At 42.2% G+C, this 24,245-nt stretch overlaps 1 protein-coding gene across 2 annotated transcripts; it reads right to left on the bottom strand.

Annotated features, from left to right (window-relative positions):
• Window positions 1-4,892: 4,892 nt before the first annotated feature.
• Window positions 4,893-23,295, bottom strand: LOC145850338 (uncharacterized). 2 transcript variants are annotated; one of them, XM_082964399.1, is made up of 5 exons: window positions 23,211-23,295; window positions 17,743-17,979; window positions 12,831-13,064; window positions 9,750-9,998; window positions 4,893-7,018 (listed from the first exon to the last, which is right to left on the bottom strand). In XM_082964399.1, the coding sequence occupies exons 2-5, from the start codon at window positions 17,843-17,845 to the stop codon at window positions 5,763-5,765; spliced, it is 1,842 nt and encodes a 613-aa protein (XP_082820525.1). In that variant the 5' UTR covers window positions 17,846-17,979; window positions 23,211-23,295; the 3' UTR covers window positions 4,893-5,762. The 2 variants fall into 2 exon arrangements, with proteins under 2 accessions (XP_082820525.1, XP_082820524.1); XM_082964398.1 differs by having other exon boundaries at window positions 23,018-23,264.
• Between the last annotated feature and the right edge of the window lie 950 nt (window positions 23,296-24,245).

Genomic DNA, 24,245 nt, shown 5'->3' with positions numbered 1-24,245 from the left:
ATTATGGATCCCCATTAGCTTTCACTAGAAAACAAGACACTGCAGTTGCAGTGGGCTAAGAAATTAAAAGACGACACTGGAGAATTTTAAAAACATTGCCTGGTCTGATGAATCCCGGTTCATGCTGTTTCATGCTGATGGGAGGACTATGGGGCGTGGGGTGTGTTTTCAGGGCACACATTGGGCCCCTTGATAAAAGTTGAGCAATGTTTGAATGCCACAGCATTCTAAAGCATCCTTGCCAATCAGGTGCATCCCTTCATGGCAGCAGTGTATCCATCTGCAAATAGATTTTTTCAGCAGGATTATGCCCCATGCCACAAGGCTTGTCCAGGAATGGTTCCAAGAACATGACAGTGAATTCAGCTTACTGCAGTGGCCTGCCAAGTCACCAGATCTCAATCCAATTGTTCATCTGTGGCAGGAGATGGAAGGAGCTATTCGGAGTAGATATCCACTCCCAGCCAACTTGACACAATTGTGGGAATTATTGGGCCAGCATCCCTGTGGAACACTCAACACCTTGGACAGTCTAGGCACCGATGAATTGAGGCTGTTCTGAGGACAAAGGGGGGATGCAACTCAATATTAGGAAGGTGTTCCTAATGTTTTGTACACTCACTGTATATCAAATAAAGATGGTGGGGTAATCCATTTTTAGCGTTAGTTTGGGTGGATTATTTTATATTACTATATAACTTTTGTTTAATGATAAACAGGCTATGAATCGACTACTTGTGTTTATTAAATTGTATTTTAATATTAGATTCATTATTTTAGTCATTGATGATGAATGTATTTGAATAACTGTATTGAAGTTAATTGATCTGGCGGCAGGTAGCCTAGCAGTTAAGAGTGTTGGGCCAGTAACTGAAAGGTCGCTGGTTTGAATCCCGAGCTGATTAGGTGAAAAATCTGGCATTGTGCCATTGAGCAAGCCAATTAACCCTTATTTGTCCTGTAAGTCTCTCTGGATAAGAACATCTGCATAATGTAATAAAATGTTTGTACATGAATTCATGCTGGGCAACTTCTTTTTCTCTTGTGTATAAATAAATGAAATAAACTGTTTGACGTGAAATACTGTATATACAATACACAACATTACCACTTTGTTTACCCTGGTCAGAGGGACAGGACCATAGTAAGCTAGACTATGTAGCTGCTGTTGTTAGTAGCCTACAGTTTCCATGCAATACAGCATGTCAGATCACTAATGATTAGGTGTATAGGCTGCTACATTTATACAAGAGTTTCTGCTTGTGTCTGTCAGGAGTGATGTGTTATCAGGCTTGTTAAATAACTACTGGAGGGAAGTGGAGAGCCGCCTTGACCTTTGTGCCTTGTGCCCGACCCGCCCGACATGGTCAAGAGAGACAATGGACATGCAGCAGCACTCCGATGTGAAGAACTGTACAGAAATGTACGATTTGTAGTACAATGAGATGTCATTGTACTACTATTCAATCTGAGATGTCATTATGAATGTAAGCATGGTACTTTCAGAAGTAGATGTTCCACCCCAGACATGAGGCTGAAGTCCGACGCAGAAAGGAAGGTGGGCCTAAGGAGTGAACACCCTGTGTGTTTTACAGTGGCTATTTTAGCATGTACATATTTTATTATTATTATTTAACCTTTAATTAACAAGGCAAGTTGTGAAACATGCTGACGCCTTAAAGGCTAAGAGAAAGTCTGTCTAACAATGGTTTCAGTGGTCCTACATTGTCACAAGGTATAGGTTGTACACCTATTTAGACCTGAAGTAGCAGACAGTCTAAATCCAGATTAGTGGCAATGTCGGACTACTAAAACCATGTGTAACATTATTTAAATTAGTCCAGCATAAAGCTTGAGCTTTCCTTTCAGCACCATGGAGTGAATCCTTACCACCACTACACCTGGCTATCAGCCACCGGAGTCTCGCCTGGCAGCTAAACAGTTAATTCAGCCTAATTTACTGCTGATATGATTGACTTGCTTAAACAAATATGGTTTCTACTGACTCCTTGTGGATTTCTGTAAGTCGATAAGAACCGCCTAGTTAAATAAAGGTTAAACAAAAACATCCGAAACAGTTCGGAAGAGTTTGTGCATATGTTATGACGACATGTTGTGACGTTTTCGTTTTGGACATTGTGTAAGGGTTTTTTCCGCTATTCCGTGCACACACTTTTTTCCTGGAGGCAGGCCGAAGCCAGTAGCTGAAGTCTAAGCCCCTTCATTGGGGATTGGTCAACATTAATGACAGATTTATTGAGTTATCTGACTATTTTGAGGAAGTAGCTATAGACCCTTTACCAGTACTGGACACACTGACGTCACTGACAGATGTGTGAGACTCTTGGCGGCAGATTTGCGTTATTGCTTCTCAACAAAATAACTTTTTGCAGTTATATACGCTTTCAATGTTGTTTTGAATCTTGCTTGAACAGTCGCTAAGATTACAGAATGCTAATGCTCATTGATATAGGCTATAGCAAAAGCTAGCCAAAGAACCATTTTACTGGTTGAAGTGTTTTTTTTTTAAGTATTGTGACGACCCTGGGGACACCAGTGTAATGAAACAGGCAGGCAGGGAGCAGGTCTCGAACCCTCGACCTTCTAGCCCGAAGTCCGGCGCGTTATCGACTGTGCCGCAAAAGCATGCTCGAGCGGCAGAGTCGATTTCCGCGCTTATAAACCCAGGGTCGTCACAGTAAAATGCAGTTCATTTGTGATGATGACACAAACATTATATGAAGCAGGACATTCATACAAATCATACAATCCAATTATAATCCAAAAGTAGTGTGAAATGCACTAATAAGCAACATGTAAATAGAGGCTTTTTTTGCTGGCGTTCTATAAGAACTTGTTCTGCCACCAACTTGTGCGCCTCGCCCTGTTGCAGCAAATTTGTAAACACAAAGGGTTCTATGGCATCTCAAAATGGACAAACAGCACTACTGCCGCTTTTTTCACGTTTTTCAAGCAAAGGTCTTTAAAGGGAGTATGCAAGCACACTCGTTAGGTTCACCTAGCCTTAAGAGATGACAAAAGCAACTTTCTTTATCAAATAAATGTATGTTTAGAGCAAATGCACCTAACTAAATGTAACTCCAAAGAAACTCTAATTAAAGGGATAGGTCAATGAAATTACAAATGTACACCATGGTTTCTTCACCCTGTATACAATCCCAATAATGTGCACGTCAGCAGTGAAGTTCTCAAAATGGAGGACTTTCAGTACAGCAGTGTTCCCCAATCCTGGTCCCAAAGGGGTGCACATGTTTTTTTTGCCCTAGCACTCTCATACCTTATTCAATTCAAAGCCTTGAGTTGCTTAGTTGAATCCAGTGTGTGAGTGTTATGGTAAAAGCAAAAAAGCTCACCTCTTTGGATCCCAAGGACCAGGATTGGAAAACAATGTAGTACATACCAAAAGGTGTGATGATGCAAATGATATGCAATTATCATTTAGGTCATTTGCATCATCTTCACACTTTTTCCTCTGTACTGAAAGTTCTCCATCTTGAAAAGTTGATTGCAGTGGACTAATGAACAAAATACTACAATAAAGTTTAAAAAAAATAGTGAAACATCCCTTTCATAGAACCTAACACTCCATTAAAGGAGTATTTTACAACTTGAAGTCCTGCATGTAAGATTACTTGGTTTGTATTCAGGGGACTAGGTGTGCATTCAAGATGTGTGGTGTGTACTCAGGAGATGAATCTCTGATCTTAGCAGTGCCATTCTTACACCTTCACAGCATTGCACTGTGGTTCTTCAATGTTTTCCTGCCCCTGTCGAACAGATAAAACATTTGTGGATCTTTCGAAAATGTCTCCTGTATCTGCCATTTCCATCATGTTGCAATGGTTGTTTTGCAAAATGTTTTTTTTTGTAGAGCTGGGCCAATGGAAACCTGTCCATTGATGCCATCACTAGATCCTGCAGTGCAACAAGTCTCCACTGTCACAATCAGGACCCAGTGACTGTAGGTTTGGACTCAGTGTGGAAGGAGAGAGGCAGGCTGGGTTTGTCCTCACTGTCAATCTGTCTGAGATCAACCTCCTGGTCCTCCCCTGTGCAGGCCACACCCCCACCCATTGTACGATCACATTTTGAACAATGGCTGTTGAAAATGCTGTGGTGCTGACTAACACAATAGGAAAGGTTGTGGTAGATGTGGGCCATCACATGTGAGGTCACAGCTCTTTCACTCTAAACATTCATATCAATGACTCACCTTGAAATGGGCCATCACCACTAGAGTTCTAGAAGACTATTTACATAATCAACTGGGCATCACAACAGTCTGACCCTCAATATAGTCTTGGGCATATATTGAGCTCTAACAAAGGGTCGTGGAAAAGGTCTGTTGAAATGAATACTGTAGTGGTGTGAGAAAGGTAACACAAGCTTCCTTTCTGGATCCATTCCCCAATAGTAACTGGGTCATTATTGTATTGTGGTGGTAATGCTGTCCCTGGACTTTGGCACCATAAAAAAAGACTAATAATACATTACAATACTATGCTAACCTATGGAATGATTTAAAAAATTGATTGTTTAGATAATTTATTTAGTATTTTAGGACTACATTAGGTATAAACAATATATTTTAAAATGATTTGATAAAATACTGAATTTGGCCTTTACTACTATATCCCATAGAAACACATTGAATGACACCGTCATTAAAATACTAATGGTGAAAACTGATCAACACGTCATCAATATCTGATACATTTAGTACAATTTAGTATCTTATTAGGATCCCCAGCGGCTACTCTTCCTGGGGTCAAACAGGAATCACTAAAAATACATAATATACATACAAGCTCTACATTTATCATTAAACAAATGTTGTTCAGTAAAATAAAATAATCCACCCAAACTAATGCTAAAAACGGATCATCACACCATCTTTATCTGATATACACTGTGTACAAAACATTAGAAACACCTTCCTAATATTGAGTTGCACCCCCCTTTGTCCTCAGACCAGCCTCAAATCTTCAGGACATGGACTGTCCAAGGTGTGGAGAGTGTTCCACAGGGATGCTGGTCCATGTTGACTCCAATGCTTCCTACAATTGTGTCAAGTTGGCTGGGAGTGGATCTACTCTGAATAGCTCGTTCCATCTCCACCCACAGATTGACAATTACTGTTCTTGGAACCATTCCTAGACAAGCCTTATGGCATGGGGCATAATCCTGCTGAAAATATCTACTTGCACATGGATACACTGCTGCCATGAAGGGATGCACCTGATTGGCAATGATTATTTAAATATCCTGTGGCATTCAAACATTGTTCATCTTTTATCAAGGGGCCCAATGTGTGCCCTGAAAACACACCCCACGCCATTGGTTGCATGCAGTGGTGTAAAGTACTTAAGTCGTTTTTTGGGGGTATCTATACTTTAATATTTTGTACAACTTTTACTTCGAAAATTCCTAAAGTAAATAATGTACCTTTTACTCCATACATTTTCCCTGACACCCAAAAGTACTAGTTACATTTTTTATGATTACCAGGACAGAAAATGGTCCAATTCCCACACTTATCAAGATAACATCCCTGGTCCTCCCTACTGCCTCTGATCTGGCGGACTCACTAAACACAAATGCTTTAATTGTAAGTGGTGTTGGAGTGTGCCCCTGGCTATAGGTAATATAGTAATATAAAAAAACAACAGAATTGTGCAGTCTGGTTTGCTTAAAAACCTCAAGGAAGAAGTAAGGTTCACTCCTTTGTGTGTTCTCTACAGTCAGATCAGTGGCAAGGCTTCTCTCCTTTGTTTACCTTGGTGGCTTTTTAATTGGCCCATTTGAGAGAAACTATTACCACAGTCAGAGCAGGAGGAAGGCTTCACTCCTGTATGTATACGTTCATGTCTTTTTAAGTGACCCAGTCGAGAGAAACGCTTTCCACAGTCAGAGCAGGAGTAAGGCTTCTCTCCTGTGTGTGTTCTCTGATGAACTTTAAGCTCAGCTGATGTTGTGAAGCATTTTACACAGTCAGAGCAGCAGTAAGACTTCACTCCAATATGTCTACGTTCATGTCTTTTTAAGTGGCCCAGTCGAGAGAAACGCTTTCCACAGTCAGAGCAGGAGTAAGGCTTCTCTCCTGTGTGTGTTCTCTGATGAACTTTAAGCTCAGCTGATGTTGTGAAGCATTTTACACAGTCAGAGCAGGAGTAAGGCTTCACTCCTGTATGTATACGTTCATGTGTTTTTAAGGTGCTCGGTAGAGAGAAACTCTTTCCACAGTCAGAGCAGGAGTAAGGCTTCACACCTGTATGTATACGTTCATGTGTTTTTAAGTGGCCCAGTAGAGAGAACCTTGTCCCACAGTCAGAGCAGGAGTAAGGCTTTTCTCCGGTATGTATACGTTTATGTGTTTTTAAGTTGCCCAGTAGAGAGAAACTCTTTCCACAGTCAGAGCAGGAGTAAGGCTTCTCTCCTGTGTGTGTTCTCTGATGATCTTTTAGCTGAGCTGATGTTGTGAAGCATTTTACACAGTCAGAGCACGAGTAAGGCTTCACTCCTGTATGTATACGTTCATGTGTTTTTAAGTGACCCAGTCGAGAGAAACTCTGTCCACAGTCAGAGCAGGAGTAAGGCTTCACTCCTGTATGTATGCGTTCATGTGTTTTTAAGTTGCCCAGTAGAGAGAATCTCTTTCCACAGTCAGAGCAGGAGTAAGGCTTCACTCCTGTATGTATACGTTCATGTGTTTTTAAGTTGCCCAGTAGAGAGAAACTCTTTCCACAGTCAGAGCAAGAGTAAGGCTTCCCTCCAGTGTGGACTCTCTGATGAACTGCCAAAGCTCCTGGTGTTGTGAATCTCTTCCCACAGTCAGTACAGGAATACGGATTCTCTCCCGTGTGTATTTTTAGGTGTGTTTTTAGCTTTGATAGAATTGGGAAAATCTCCTCACAATGTGGGCAGTGGTGAGGCCTCTTAGCTCTGTGACCTTCCTGCTGTTTCTCTCTGGATGTGGAGAATGTCTCAACATGGTCTCCTGTGTGAACAACATCAGAAGAACCAGTCAGTGGTGTGATATACATGTCAATCAAATTTATATTATGAAGCCCTTTTTACATCAGCAGTTGTCAGAAGGTGCATTACAGAAACCCAGCCAAAAATCCCCAAAGAGTAAGCAATGCAAATGTAGAAGCACAGTGGCCAGGAAAAACTCCCTAGCAAGCAGGAATCTTGGAAAAAATGTAGAGAGGAACGAGGACCAAATGGGTGGCCAGTCCTCTTCTGGTTCTACCGGGTGACATATGTATTCATATCAGTTGGCTGTACAATACAAAAGGGGAATAAAACTATTCTAAAAATGGGTAAGAGTCCTCCACTCACTATCACAAGGGTTAGTAACTACACAAACTAATTTCATAGAACTTTAAAACACTGGCAGTTTACATTTACATTTAAGTCATTTAGCAGACGCTCTTATCCAGAGCGACTTACAAATTGGTGCATTCACCTTATGATATCCAGTGGAACAACCACTTTACAATAGTACATCTATATCTTTTTTTTTGGGGGGGGGGGGGGGGGGTTAGAAGGATTACTTTATCCTATCCCAGGTATTCCTTAAAGAGGTGGGGTTTCAGGTGTCTCCGGAAGGTGGTGATTGACTCCGCTGTCCTGGCGTCGTGAGGGAGCTTGTTCAACCATTGGGGTGCCAGAGCAGCGAACAGTTTTGACTGGGCTGAGCGGGAACTGTGCTTCCTCAGAGGTAGGGGGGCCAGCAGGCCAGAGGTGGATGAACGCAGTGCCCTTGTTTGGGTGTAGGGACTGATCAGAGCCTGAAGGTACGGAGGTGCCGTTCCGCTCACAGCTCCGTAGGCAAGCACCATGGTCTTGTAGCGGATGCGAGCTTCAACTGGAAGCCAGTGGAGAGAGCGGAGGAGCGGGGTGACGTGAGAGAACTTGGGAAGGTTGAACACCAGACGGGCTGCGGCGTTCTGGATGAGTAGTAGGGGTTTAATGGCACAGGCAGGGAGCCCAGCCAACAGCGAGTTGCAGTAATCCAGACGGGAGATGACAAGTGCCTGGATTAGGACCTGTGCCGCTTCCTGTGTGAGGCAGGGTCGTACTCTGCGAATGTTGTAGAGCATGAACCTACAGGATCGGGTCACCGCCTTGATGTTAGTGGAGAACGACAGGGTGTTGTCCAGGGTCACGCCAAGGTTCTTAGCACTCTGGGAGGAGGACACAATGGAGTTGTCAACCGTGATGGCGAGCTCATGGAACGGGCAGTCCTTCCCCGGGAGGAAGAGCAGCTCCGTCTTGCCGAGGTTCAGCTTGAGGTGGTGATCCGTCATCCACACTGATATGTCTGCCAGACATGCAGAGATGCAATTCGCCACCTGGTTATCAGAAGGGGGAAAGGAGAAGATTAATTGTGTGTCGTCTGCATAGCAATGATAGGAGAGGCCATGTGAGGATATGACAGAGCCGAGACAGATTCTCGCCACGCCACCTGGTAGGAGCGACCTGTCAGGTAGGACGCAATCCAACTGTGGGCCGCGCCGGAGATGCCCAACTCGGAGAGGGTGGAGAGGAGGATCTGATGGTTCACAGTGTCAAAGGCAGCAGATAGGTCTAGAAGGATGAGAGCAGAGGACAGACAGTTAGCTTTAGCAGTGCGGAGAGCCTCCGTGACACAGAGAAGAGCAGTCTCAGTTGAATGACCAGTCTTGAAACCTGACTGATTTGGATCAAGAAGGTCATTCTGAGAGAGATAGCAGGAGAGCTGGCCAAGGACGGCACGTTCAAGAGTTTGAGAGAAAAGAAAGAAGGGATATCGGTCTGTAGTTGTTGACATCGGAGGGATCGAGTGTAGGTTTTTTCAGAAGGGGTGCAACTCTCGCTCTCTTGAAGACGGAAGGGACGTAGCCAGCGGTCAAGGATGAGTTGATGAGCGAGGTGAGGTAAGGGAGAAGGTCTCCGGAAATGGTCTGGAGAAGAGAGGAGGGGATAGGGTCAAGCGGGCAGGTTGTTGGGCGGCCGGCCGTCACAAGACGCGAGATTTCATCTGGAGAGAGAGGGGAGAAAGAGGTCAAAGCACAGGGTAGGGCAGTGTGAGCAGGACCAGCGGTGTCGTTTGACTTAGCAAACGAGGATCGGATGTCGTCGACCTTCTTTTCAAAATGGTTGACGAAGTCATCCGCAGAGAGGGAGGAGGGGGGGGGGAGGAGGATTCAGGAGGGAGGAGAAGGTGGCAAAGAGCTTCCTAGGGTTAGAGGCAGATGCTTGGAATTTAGAGTGGTAGAAAGTGGCTTTAGCAGCAGAGACAGAAGAGGAAAATGTAGAGAGGAGGGAGTGAAAGGATGCCAGGTCCGCAGGGAGGCTAGTTTTCCTCCATTTCCGCTCGGCTGCCCGGAGCCCTGTTCTGTGAGCTCGCAATGAGTCGTCGAGCCACGGAGCAGGAGGGGAGGACCGAGCCGGCCTGGAGGATAGGGGACATAGAGTGTCAAAGGATGCAGAAAGGGAGTTTGTCTACTACACTTCTACTACTACACTTCTTTCATCTACTCTCTGATCACTCCAGATAACCCAGTGAATAAAACAAATGCTGGCAAAACTGGTGTCAAACCATGCAAGTGTCAGTAGCATAAAATAACATCTACCTTCTCATTGAAACAGTTCATCATGAAACAGTTCTACTGCAACTTTTCATACACAGTGGAAAGTTGGAATGAATAACACAAACTTAGTTAGATAGAACCTGCTCTTACCATGAGAAACAGATGTCCCAATCTTCTCCTCCTCTTCTTCATCTTTAATGTTGACATTCAGCTCCAGTGTTTGACTGCAGTCTTCCAGCTTCACTGATGCCATCTCTAGATCCTGCAGTGCAAACTGGGCTCCACTGTCACAATCAGGACCCAGTGACTGTAGGTTTGGACTCAGTGTGGAAGGAGAGAGGCAGGCTGGGTTTGTCGTCACTGTTGATGTTACAGGCCTCAGACTTAATTCCAGTCGTCCTGTAGTAACAATGAGAAACAGACCAAAAAAGTTAGGTCTTGACAGTTCTGGCACTTGCTTTATTCTCAAAAAATATATAAAAATATATAATATTTATTTATGTTCAATTATCTAATTCAGTGCTGGACTTGGACTGAAATATTTGCCGATACTCAGCTCCAGTGAGCTGAGCACTGATCTCATTACAATAGATGAGATAGGTAAGAATTGACAACAAAACATGAATTAATTCACATTAGACAAAGTACACGCTTTAAATTAGGCTATACAACGTAAGTGAATCTATAGTAGATTTCCCAAATTCACATAAATGCATAAATGACAAAAACATTTAGTACTAGCTCGTGCTTGGCACTGCCCACTACTGCCCACTATCTGTTCCCATTGGAAACGACCGGCTGTGGTCTATCTTGGTTTGGTGCAACTGTCCGTGGATTCAGGGATCCTTGGGATGGCCCTACCCCATTAAATGAGAAGGGTGGTGCTTAATTTGAGCCAGATCCTCCAGCACCTCTCAGTTTTGTAGTCTTTCGTTCCAGAACCCATTTGCCAGGATCAGGTAGCCTACCACTTGTGACATTTTTCTGTCCACTGTTTGCAATGTAAAAATCCTAATAAAAGCAATCAGAGTAATTACATTTGGATTCCTCTGTAATTGTCATGCCTCCTAAAAAACGTAATGTGAAAACGTGCCTGATATTCTAATAATTGATTCATGTTGGGCCATCCCAGGTTAATGGTTTGTGCAACATTGTAGCCTATTTAGACCAAGGCGTGGCCATTGCTGTGGTGAGAGAGAAGCACGCCTGTATCTCTCACAGAACTACAATGAGATTCACTTTCTATGATCTCTCTCCCTCTCTGTGCTGTTATAGACATGAGCCGGCAACTCATCTCTCCAGCATTGCACTTCTTCATTTATTTCCTGATAGAATAATAGCTGCGAGAAGTGTGTTGCTGCAGCACTCTGCAGTCTGTTCAGAAAGAAATGAAATAATTCCCAAAACTACACCAGGAGTATTTAGCTACAGAGGATCAATAGATAATTTAAATAAAATAGCCCAGTGGTGGATTGTGTGTAGTCAAATCACAAGGCATGTCTACAGTCAGGAACGTGTGGCAAATCTGTCAGTGAACAGCATGCAGCCAAAACAGGCCTTTAGCAATATTTCTAATACAGTCACTGGAAAACACAGGTTGTAAAGCAAATGGATCCTGCTGAAAATAAAAGACTAATCTGTCTGTATGTTAACAAGTTATCAACTTCCAAATAGGCCTATTGAGCAAACAGCATTGTTTCACAACGTAAAGCAAGAGAGAGATGAGCTTTTGGCCAGTGAGTGAGCTGCACATCATTGGGTGAGTCAGTGAAACTGTAAAGCTTGTTTAGGACTATAACTTCCTCCTCATATTGTACAATGTGTTTCTCCTCACACCTGGCCTAGGCTATTGATGGATTAGAGACAAGGTCGTTTTTATTGACTTCAGATTCTCAGTTTGTCAGTGTCAAAGTAGCCTGTCATTTCGGTCATTTGTGAGGTATTAAAAAAGATTCTTCAAAGTCCCCAGTCATCTAAAATGATGTAGAACTGCATGAAATCCATCTATAAAAGGCCACATTTTCTCGGACTCTAGGCTACAATAAAAATGTACTCCATGTGTGTAACTTCTGTTAGCGGCTCAACACCACTGCTCCAGAGTGGCGCAGCGGTCTAAGGCACTGCATCTCAGTGCAAGAGGCGTCACGAAAGCCCCTGGTTCGAATCCAGTCTGTATCACCTCTGGCCGTGATTGGGAGTCCCATAGGGCGGTGCACAATTGGCCCAGCAGCGTCCGAGTTTGGTACGGGTAGGCCGTCACTGTAAATAAGAATTTGTTCTTAACTGACTTGCGTAGTTAAATAAAATAAAACAATTATATTATGCCAGTATGCAAAAGCCATGATAATGCATGCAATGCTTTAATTTAAAGGTATTTTATTTCATGTGTTCTGGTACCTCAGAGAACCCCAGGTCACCACCTCTCAGGCTCACTTTTGGTTCCAGCACCTCCCAATTTACACAGTAAACACTGGAGAAGTGGGTAGCTGCCGCTGCCTCCTCCGGGACACATCTCTTTTGCATAGAATTGGTGAGGATGTTGATTTTGGCCTGTGGAATAGACCACGTGTAACAACACCTGAACAGGATCGGTACATCCGAACATCACACCTGCTAGACAGGAATGTCAGTGTTTTGCCATGGCCAGCGAAGAGCCCGGATCTCAATCCCATTGAGCACGTCTGGGACCTGTTGGATCGGAGGGTGAGGGCTAGGGCCATTCCCCCAGGAAATGTCCGGGATCTTGCAGGTGCCTTGGTGGAAGAGTGGGGTAACATCTCACAGCAAGAACTGGCAAATCTGGTGCAGTCCATGAGGAGGAGATGCACTGCAGTACTTAATGCAGCTGGTGGCCACACCAGATACTGACTGTTACTTTTGGACCCCCCTTTGTTCAGGGACACATTATTCCATTTCTGTTAGTCACATGTCTGTGGAACTTGTTCAGTTTGTCTCTCAGTTGTTGAATCTTGTTATTTTACATACAAATATTTACAAGTTAAGTTTGCTGAAAATAAACACTGTCAGTTTTACTTCACTTTAGTCCACTCTCTGATCACTCCAGATATCCCAGTGAATAAAACAAATGCTGGCAATACTGGTGTCAAACCATGCAAGTCTCAGTAGCATGAAATAACATCTACCTTCTCATTGAAACAGTTCTCCTGCTACTTTTCATACACAGCGGAGAAGTTCTAACGAACAACAAAATCAGACAGAACCAGCTCTTACCATGACTAACAGATTTCTTAATCTTCTCCTCCTCTTCTTCATCTTTAATGTTGACATTCAGCTCCAGTGTTTGACTGCAGTCTTCCAGCTTCACTGATGCCATCTCTGGATCCTGCAGTGCAAACTGGGCTCCACTGTCACAATCAGGACCCAGTGACTGTAGGATTGGACTCAGTGTGGAAGGAGAGAGGCAGGCTGGGTTTGTCCTCACTGTTGATGTTACCGGCCTCGTACCTGAGTCGGCAAGTTGTACAAGAGAAACAGACAAGTTATTTTCTTGACAGTTCTGGCAAGGTCTTTATTCTCTATTAAATATATATATATATATATATATATATATATATATATATATATACACTGCTCAAAAAAATAAAGGGAACACTTAAACAACACATCCTAGATCTGAATGAAAGAAATAATCTTATTAAATACTTTTTTCTTTACATAGTTGAATGTGCTGACAACAAAAATCACACAAAAATAATCAATGGAAATCCAATTTATCAACCCATGGAGGTCTGGATTTGGAGTCACACTCAAAATTAAAGTGGAAAACCACACTACAGGCTGATCCAACTTGATGTAATGTCCTTAAAACAAGTCAAAATGAGGCTCAGTAGTGTGTGTGGCCTCCACGTGCCTGTATGACCTCCCTACAACGCCTGGGCATGCTCCTGATGAGGTGGCGGATGGTCTCCTGAGGGATCTCCTCCCAGACCTGGACTAAAGCATCCGCCAACTCCTGGACAGTCTGTGGTGCAACGTGGCGTTGGTGGATGGAGCGAGCATGATGTCCCAGATGTGCTCAATTGGATTCAGGTCTGGGGAACGGGCGGGCCAGTCCATAGCATCAATGCCTTCCTCTTGCAGGAACTGCTGACACACTCCAGCCACATGAGGTCTAGCATTGTCTTGCATTAGGAGGAACCCAGGGCCAACCGCACCAGCATATGGTCTCACAAGGGGTCTGAGGATCTCATCTCGGTACCTAATGGCAGTCAGGCTACCTCTGGCGAGCACATGGAGGGCTGTGCGGCCCCCCAAAGAAATGCCACCCCACACCATGACTGACCCACCGCCAAACCGGTCATGCTGGAGGATGTTGCAGGCAGCAGAACGTTCTCCACGGTGTCTCCAGACTCTGACACGTCTGTCACGTGCTCAGTGTGAACCTGCTTTCATCTGTGAAGAGCACAGGGCGCCAGTGCTGAATTTGCCAATCTTGGTGTTCTCTGGCAAATGCCAAACGTTCTGCACGGTGTTGGGCTGTAAGCACAACCCCCACCTGTGGACGTCGGGCCCTCATACCACCCTCATGGAGTCTGTTTCTGACCGTTTGAGCAGACACATGCACATTTGTGGCCTGCTGGAGGTCATTTTGCAGGGCTCTGGCAGTGCTTCTCCTGCTCCTCCTTGCACAAAGGCGGAGGTAGCGGTCCTGCTGCTGGGTTGTTGCCCTCCTACGACCTCCTCCACGTCTCCTGATGTACTGGCCTGTCTCCTGGTAGCGCCTCCATGCTCTGGACACTACGCTGACAGACACAGCAAACCTTCTTGCCACAGCTCGCATTGATGTGCCATCCTGGATGAGCTGCACTACCTGAGCCACTTGTGTGGGTTGTAGACTCCGTCTCATGCTACCACTAGAGTGAAAGCACCGCCAGCATTCAAAAGTGACCAAAACATCAGCCAGGAAGCATAGGAACTGAGAAGTGGTCTGTGGTCCCCACCTGCAGAACCACTCCTTTATTGGGGGTGTCTTGCTAATTGCCTATAATTTCCACCTGTTGTCTATTCCACTTGCACAACAGCATATGAAATGTATTGTCAATCAGTGTTGCTTCCTAAGTGGACAGTTTGATTTCACAGAAGTGTGATTGACTTGGAGTTACATTGTGTTGTTTAAGTGTTCCCTTTATTTTTTTGAGCAGTATATAGATATATATATTTATAAATTATTATTTTTTCATTATCTAATTCAGTGCTGGACTTGGACTGAAATAGTTGCCGATAAACATTTTGGGTGCCGGTACTGTTTATATTTAGGTGTAGGAGCTCCACAATACTTTTGAGCTAATACTTAACCTATAGAAGATAAATGCATAAAAGACTCAAAAACCATTTAGTACAAGGTTAAAGTTTGTTCTAGGCATCACTATGTGATATTTTCATTAATAACCTTGTATTCACCGTTTTACTTCAAAAAACAATTATATTTCCTGTTCACGCCATAGTAACGTTTATAGATAAAGACAAACTGAATGTGTCAATATTATTTCACATGTAGAAAACTGATAATCATTACATTTAGCTTCAAAACAGTAGAGCAACCGTAAAATGGTCTCCCTCTGCTGCATCCACACTTCCTGCACTGAAGTCCGTTGACGCAGACCGAGTGGGTGCCGCCATTTTACCAGCTTGTGAATTTTTCCTTTCATGGAGCTCTACGGACAACTCCTTCGACCTCGTGGCTTGGTTTTTTCTCTGAAATGCACTGTGAAATGTGGGACCTTATATAGACAGGTGTGTGCCTTTCAAAATCATGTCCAATCAATTAAATTTACCACAGCTTGACAACAATCAAGTTGTAGAAATATCTCAAGGATGACCAATGGAAACAAGATGCACCTGAGCTCAATGTCAAGTCTCATAGCAAAGGGTCTGAACACTTAAGTAAATAAGGTATGTTTTTAATTTTTTATAAATGTTTAAACATTTCTAAAACCTGTGTTTGCTTTGTCATTATGGGCTATTGTGTGTAGATTGAGGAACATTTTTTATTTAATCCAATTTAGAATAAGGCTGTAACGTAACAAAATGTGGAAAAACTCAAGGGGTCTGAATACTTTCCGAATGCACTGTATGTATTCATATCAGTAGGCTGTGCAATACAAAAGGGGAATAATACTATTCTAAAAGTATCTCATAAGTCAATAAAATTATGATCTATATCATCCTCCACTCACTATCACAAGGGTTAGTAACTAAACAGACTCATTTCATAGAACTTCAAAACACTGGCAGTTTGTCTACTTCACTTCTTTAGTCTACTCTCTGATCACTCCAGATAGCCCAGTGAATAAAACAAATGCTGGCAATACTGGTGTCAAACCATTCAAGTCTCAGTAGTATGAAATAACATCTACCTTCTCATTGAAACAGTTCATCATGAAATCCTGCCCTGCCTTTCTAAAGTCTTCAAAAGCCAAGTTAACAAACAGATCACCGACCATTTAGAATCCCACCGTACCTTCTCCGCTATGCAATCTGGTTTCCGAGTTGGTCATGGGTGCACCTCAGCCACGCTCAAGGTCCTAAACGATATCATAACCGCCATCGATAAAAGACAGAACTGTGCAGCCGTCTTCATCGACCTGGCCAAGGATTTCGACTCTGTCAATCACCGCATTCTTATCGGCAGACTCAACAGCCTTGGTTTCTCAAATGACTGTCTTGCCTGGTTCACCAACTACTTCTCAGATAGAGTTCAGTGTGTCAAATCGGAGGGCCTGTTGTCCGTACCTCTGGCAGTCTCTATGGGGGTGCCACAGGGTTAAATTCTCAGGTCGACTCTTTTCTCTGTATAGATCAATGATGTAGCTCTTGCTGCTGGTTGTGATTCTCTGATCCACCTCTACGCAGACGACACCATTCTGTATACATGTGGCCCTTCTTTGGACACTGTGTTAACAAACCTCCAGACGAGCTTCAATGCCATACAACACTTCCGTCGCCTCCAACTGCTCTTAAATGCTAGTAAAACTAAATGCATGCTCTTCAACCGATCGCTGACCGCAGCCGCCCGCCCGACTAGCATCACTACTCTGGACGGTTCTGACTTAGAATATGTGGACAACTACAAATACCTAGGTGCCTGGTTAGACTGTAAACTGTCCTTCCAGACTCACATTAAGCATCTCCAAACCCAAATTAAATCTAGAATCGGCTTCCTATTTCGCAACAAAGCCTCCTTCACTCATGCTGCCGAACATACCCTGGTAAAACTGACTATCCTACCGATCCTTGACTTCGGCGATGTCATTTACAAAATAGCCTCCAACACTCTACTCAGCAAATTGGATGTAGTCTATCACAGTGCCATCTGTTTTGTCACCAAAGCCCCATATACTACCCACCACTGCGACCTGTATGCTCTCGTTGGCTGGCCCTCGCTTCATATTGGTCACCAAACCCACTGGCTCCAGGTCATCTATAAGTCTTTGCTATGTAAAGCCCCACCTTATCTCAGCTCACTGGTCACCATAGCAACACCCACCCGTAGCAAGCAGGTATATTTCACTGGTAATCCCCAAAGCCAACTCCTCATTTGTCCACCTGTCCTTCCAGTTCTCTGCTGCCAATGACTGGAACAAATTGCAAAAATCACTGAAGCTGGAGACATTTCTCCCTCTCTAACTTTAAACATCAGCTGTCAGAGCAGCTTACCGATCACGGCACCTGTACACAGCCCATCTGTAAATAGCCCACCCAACTACCTCATTCCCATATTGTTATTTATTTTTGCTCTTTTGTAACCCAGTATCTCTACTCGCACATCATCATCTGCACATCTATCACTCCAGTGTTAATGCTAAATTGTAATTATTTCACCACTACGGCCTATTTATTGCCTTACCTCCCTAATCTTACTACATTTGCACACACTGCATATCGATTTTTCTATTGTGTTATTGACTGTACGTTTGTTTATCCCATGCGTAACTCTGTGTTGTTTTTGTCGAACTACTTTGCTTTATCTTGGCCAGGTCGCAGTTGTAAATGAGAACTTGTTCTCAACTGGCCTACCTGGTTAAATAAATGCGAAATAAAATAAATAAAACAGTTCTACAGCTACTTTTCATGCACAGTGGGAAGTTGGAATGAAAAACAAATTTATAGAACCTGTGCTTACCATGAGAAACAGATGTCCCAATCTTCTCCTCCTCTCCTTCATCTTTAATGTTAACATTCAGCTCCAGTGTTTGACTGCAGTCTTCCAGCTTTACTGATGCCATCTCTGGATCCTGCAGTGCAAACTGGGCTCCACTGTCACAATCAGGACCCAGTGACTGTAGGTTTGGACTCAGTGTGGAAGGAGAGGCAGGCTGGGTATGTCTTCACTGTTGATGTTACCGGCCTCAGACTTAATCTGAGTCAGTCAGTAGTAATGAAGAGAAACGGACACAAAAGTTAGTGCCAGAACTGTCAAGACTTTCTTTATTCTCTAAAAATATGGTTTATATTTAGGTGCAGGAGCTCCACAATACTGTTGAGCTAATATTCTATAAGAGGAACATGAGCTCAAACAGTAGACATTTGAGGTGCAGGTAATCAGCTCCGGTGAGCTCCTGTCCAAGTCAAACACTGATCTCATTTCAATAGATCTGGTAGCTAAGCATTGACAAAACATTAATTCATATTAGACAAAGTATACACTTTAAATTAGGCTACACAACTTAAATGCACTTCATCTATAGTAAATTTCCTGAATTCACATAAATGCCTCAAAAACATTTAGTACAGGGTTGCAGTATGTTTTAGGCAGCACTATGTACTATTTTGCCTGAATAACCTCGTCTTCACTGTATTATTCCAATCAAAAAACAATAGTATTTCCATTCACACCATAGTAACATTTATAGACAGAAACAACTGAATGTGTCTGAATATTAGTACAAATGTAGAAAACTGATAATCATTACATTTAGCTCCAAAATAGTGCAGCCGTAAAATTGTCTCTCTGCTGCACCCTCACTGCCTGCACTGAAGTACGTTGATGCAGACCGAGGGGGAACCGCCATTTTACCATCTCGTGAATTTTACACAAAACTAAAAACGACATGTAAAACGAACCCAGAAATCTCAGATAAATGTATCCTTTATGAAATTACCTTGACGAAATTATATACATCCACTCTGACTAACACAGTCTCTAACTATGTGACTTGTAAAAAAGTGACCACGTTAACTCTCGCGGTTTGACAGAAAAATAGCACATAAAACCTTTATCAAACGTGATAATAACTTGACGTATTTGTTACCTAGCATGTTATGACATGTTATTTCGATATTAGAACGTGCTATTACATATCAATAGTAATACATTTGAAACGGACACAGAAGTTGTCGTCTCAACTGCACAATTCTGACGTATCCTTTATTCTGAAGAATGATGCGCGCCTGCGCGGAACTTCCTGTTTCCCCACTACCAGTTTCTAAACCCAGAGACGTAACAACGCGAGACTTCAGAGAACGCCTGTGAAGCAGACCAAGCCGTGGTTTGAGAAGTCAATGAGAGAAGTGAACAATTCTGATACTTTTGCAGCGGATAATGGGGATCCTAATAAATACCAAAAAGATTCCGTCAGCACACACTTGAAACATGGCCATTCTTTTATCAATTTCCTAACTGCAGTGGCTTATTCACAATACCTCACACTGCGTATCATATATATCCTAGCATCACAGGTAGCCTAGTGGTTAGAGCGTTCGGCCAGTAGCTGAAAAGTTGGTGGATCGGATCCCCGAGCTGACAAGGCAAAAATCTGTCGTTCTGCCCCTGAACAATGCAGTTAACCCACTGTTCCTTAGTATGCCGTCATTGAGGTAGTAGCCAGACCGAGGTGAAGTTGGTTTTATAATCAGACATTCATTCGCCAAATATCATTTAAAACTGTATAAATCAATAACTAATTCACCGTTTGTCACAGAAACATCCATCTATGCATGATTTATTCTATAAATGTCTAGTATACTTTTACAACCTTTGCTTTGAGTAGAAATTCCCGTTATGATTTGATAGAAATACATAAAATCTCAAATATTGCATTTAAAGATGAAGAAATCAATAACTAATTCAGTGATTGTCTCAGAAAAAAGCGAGAATATGCATTTAATAAATGTTATTTTCAAGTGCAATTTGTTCTGTATGAAGTTAGACAATGTGTACATAAAGTTGTACAATGTTTACAATATTAAATTGTATGTCAAATCAATGTTGGCATTTTTAGTGCAACAGTTCCACATTTTAAAGTAGTTACAAGGCACAACAGTCATTTATATATGGGTCTCTACTTTAACAGCAAAGAGGGCCCTTCCAATAATTTTCTATTTTGGCTTTGTTGAGGTCCTTCTTTGTCATCCCCAGACAAGCTAAATGGAACCATCTCTGGCACACAGAGCATTCTATATGTAGAATTAAAGACATAAAACGGGGTTATGTTTATTTACATGTAAATAACAGTTCTGGAATACACAAATTATGTTACATGCTTTTGCAATTAGGAACATTTTGAAATTGAATTGGATTTTTGTTCAATTGCTAAATTGACTTTAAATGACATGCATTTGACCAGAACACTGACAGAAGCACACATAACTGAGGTGTTATTCATCGTTGAGTATTCAGGCAATATAAATCGTTTGCAAAAAACGTATGCGTTGATAAAAAAAAGGTATCACATATCAATGTTGTAATATCAAACATTACAAGAATGGCATCTTATGGATGTTATATATTTCTATAAAATCACAACTGGATTTTTTATTCAAAACAAAGGTTGTAAAAGTATGCTAGACATTTATAGAACAAACTATATCTATTTTTATTTTTCTGTGACAATCAATGATTTAGTTACGGATTTTTACAATTATAAATGGCTTTTTGCAAATGTCTGCTGAATGTCCGTTGAATGTCCGAATGTGTGAATATAAAAGCTACTTTACCTCGGTAGTAGGCAGATTATCTTCTTCAATCAACGGTAAAACTGATTGACTTTCGTCCTTCTTTCCATCTTCTACACGGTTTAGCGCTCCAACCACTCCTGGAATCTTCTACTCAAGACGATGAACCTCAATATCTAACGAAACCCCAGATATAACACCCTTTTATCGCTGCCCTGCTACGAAAAACATGCAATCAATACAAAACCAATACCGGTCACTCTGACAGACTACCTTTCCTAATGCCTCCTTTGCCATCTTCCTGGCCTCAAATTATCTCCCAAAAATACAAAATTGTTGATGAATCGCGCTCCAAAAGAACCCGATGTTCGTTTACAATATCACAACGGAATGTATTACAATATATAACCTTCATACCTCAAAACTGGGAGAAGCAGAAAGAGCAAGTCATTCACCCGACATTTGTTCCTCAAGACGGGTAACAACGACACGGGTCAACATTTTTTAAAACGTTTGTAATTTGATAAGGTTGCTATATTAATGATCAGTTTCCGTTAATGTCGCACACTATTATTTCTCTAGGCTAACATAAGAAACCCTGCCTGGATACTTGCATGCTAGCTAACATTAACTTAGCTGCTCTAGCCTACTATGGTCATGTTCCTCTGGCCAGGGTAAACAAAGCGGCAATGTTGTGTATTGCTGCGCTGCATATATGCACGAATTGATTGTGAGACTGTGTTGGCCGTTTCCATTAAACATGTCGAAAATATTGTTTTTACCACATTGCTTTTGTTGAATGCACCTGAGTCAATGGAAACCTGCATAATAATGTCTGGGTAATTGGTTCAGATTTGGTCAGGTCTAATGTTTGGGTCAAGTAAAAAAAAAAAAAAAAAAAAAAGACATCAATCGACATCGGTCGGTGCTTACTGGGGTGTATCCTATAGTGTCGGCCTATAACTGTATTTTATGAATGTCCATCCATGTGGTAGGCCTAGCGTTTGTAAAACAGGCAGTTGCATTGGCTTTATTAGTCCTGGTTCCTGTGATTCATTAGTTTGTCTATTTAAGCTCTGAATAGACCCATAGCTACCCAACTTTATCAGGAGTTATCCTGAGCTGATTTGCAATGAGAATCAATGCGTTTACACAGCGGGAAATGCAGAAGTATTAATATTTTGCTATGATCAACTCTTCAAAAATGTACAGAGAAACTTTAAACCACTGATTATCATGACAATTTAGCTGACAGGGTTAAACTCCCGGACAACAGTGGTTTCAGAGTCCTGCAATAGAGCGGAAATGCTAATATTTGTGTAAACTCTACATAGTTGTGTTCTGTGGGTGTCACTGAGTAGGCTGAACAATCCATAGATAAGGCTGTAGAGTGCAATATGAATGTCCAACACAAACAAAAGACCCTCCATACTCAACTGGTGGACCGCGGTCCGGATCCAGAATGGGGTCAATACGGACCCCCTAATTTTTGCCGTTGGGCTTCGACCCCTGGTATCATATAAACACACAAAAGACATGGACAGGTTTAGGATTGCAGGAAATTAGCTTTAAAACAGCTAAATGTTTTTTCCGCTAAGAGGAGGGTTGTTAAGATTTTGGTGTTGCAAGTTAGGGATTTGTTACTACGCCAATAAATGACAATATCCATCTGGACCTTTGCCACCTAGGAAATTTGTGTGACTGGACCTTCTCAAATAGTACTGGAGTATCCCTGCAATAGACTGACTGGGAAGGTGATTTTTCAGTCAAAGTACTGCAGTAAGAGCTAAGACGCTAATATTTGTGTAAACTATTGGTAATTGTTTTCTGTGGGTGTCACCCGTTTCATTGGTTCACAATCCAACTAGATTCATAAGTGCATATAAAAATGTCCCCAATGTTATTTTGCGGTCTAATACCTCCACAGTGTGATTTCACCAGTTTTTGTCTGGTTATTTTCAAACGTTTTAATTAAATATTTTAACCTTTATTTAACTGGGCAAGTCAGTTAAGAACAAATTATTATTTACAATGACGGCCTAGACCGGACAAACCTGGACGAAGCTGGGCCAATTGTGCGACGCCCTATGAGACTCAATAATGAAACTAATTCGTTATTGTAATTCATTTTAAATTAAATAACATTCAAACCATGTTTAGCGTTACCTAGTCCAAATATGGCATGATTCCACTATTTTGTATCATTTTGCGTCACTTTCAATGAGGGACATTTACTTTGAGGGCGAACCGCAAATTCCACTATTGTGGCTAATCGTTATTGTAGCCATCTTCACATAGGTAGGGACAAGCGAGTATCTGGGCTGAGTTCAGCAGGAGGACGGAGACGTTGGCCACATTCAGATATAAATGTATTATGTAGAACAAACATGACTCTGATTCTAAGGAATCATGACAGTTCTATTCAGGGGATTTCTATCTGCAACTTTCCATAACGTTTTTGTTCTGAACAACCCCAGACGAAACCCACTGAGCTATATACGAACCTGCAAAGCCTCACATGTGAACGTGTGGTGGACTCCGCATCGTGCGCTTGTAAAATATTGTTTTTGCACGTTCTTCACTCACTCGGTTTGGCACAAAACCTTTCCCAAACGAGATAATACCTTGACGGGTGTGTTATCTAACATGTTATTACGTTCTTTCGATATTAGACCGTTTAAACGTGCTATTACATACCTGTAGAAATAAAGTGAAACGGACAGCACAGTTTCTGTGTTTTCTAAATTGAAAAGGATGACGTGCGCCCTACCGGAACTTCCTGTTGCCCCCACTACCACAGTGCAACAGCGACATGTATTGGACTGATGGACTAACTACTGCTAAAGCATGTAGAATATAAAAAGTGAGATTGATTAGCCAGACAAATAAAACTTGGTTTAAAAAACGAAAGGGGGGTCTGTTTTAGTGTCTATGTTTTTCAAACCCATTACATATGCATTGTAGATTATCTCTGTGGAAGGCCAAGAAGATCATCAAGAACCTCAGCAAGAACCTCAGCTACTCGAGACACGGCCTGTTCACCCTGCTACCATCTATCAGGTGGAGACAGTACAGGTGCGTCAAAGCTGGGACAGAGAGAATGAAACGGCTTCTATCTCCAGGCCACAAGACTGTTAAACAGTCATCGCTGATTTGATTTAGAGAATATTGGTGACTAGCAAATTGGCTTTTCCCAGTGTGTAGAGGTGTCGTGACATGTATTGAGTAGATAAATACAGATATACAGTACCAGTCAAAAGTTTGAACACACCTACTCATTCCAGTTTTTTTTAAACATTTTTACTATTTTCTACATTGTATAATAATAGTGAAAACATCAACACTATAAAATAGCACATATGGAATCATGTAGTAACCAAAAAAGTGTTAAGTCAAAATATGTTTTACATTTCAGATTCATCAAAGTAGCCACCCTTTGACTTGATGACAGCTTTGCACATGCTTGGCATTCTCTCAACCAGCTTCACCTGGAATATTTTTCCAATAGTCTTGAAGGAGTTCCCACATACGCTGAGCACCTGTTGGCTGCTTTTCCTTCACTCTGCGGTCCGTCTCATCACAAACCATCTCAATAATGTGTTGAGGTTGGTGATTGTGGAGGCCAGGTCATCTGATGCAGCACTCCATCACTGTCCTTCTTGGTCAAATAGCCCTTACACAGCATTGTCCTGTTGTTAATTTGAATTCCATGAATTAAACAAGAGCATTATA

Source organism: Salmo salar, chromosome 17, assembly GCF_965601325.2.
Source record: "Salmo salar chromosome 17, fSalSal1, whole genome shotgun sequence".
NCBI lineage: Eukaryota > Metazoa > Chordata > Actinopteri > Salmoniformes > Salmonidae > Salmo > Salmo salar.
The sequence above is the reverse complement of the archived record's forward strand: the minus strand, read 5'-3'. Positions and strand labels throughout refer to the sequence as shown.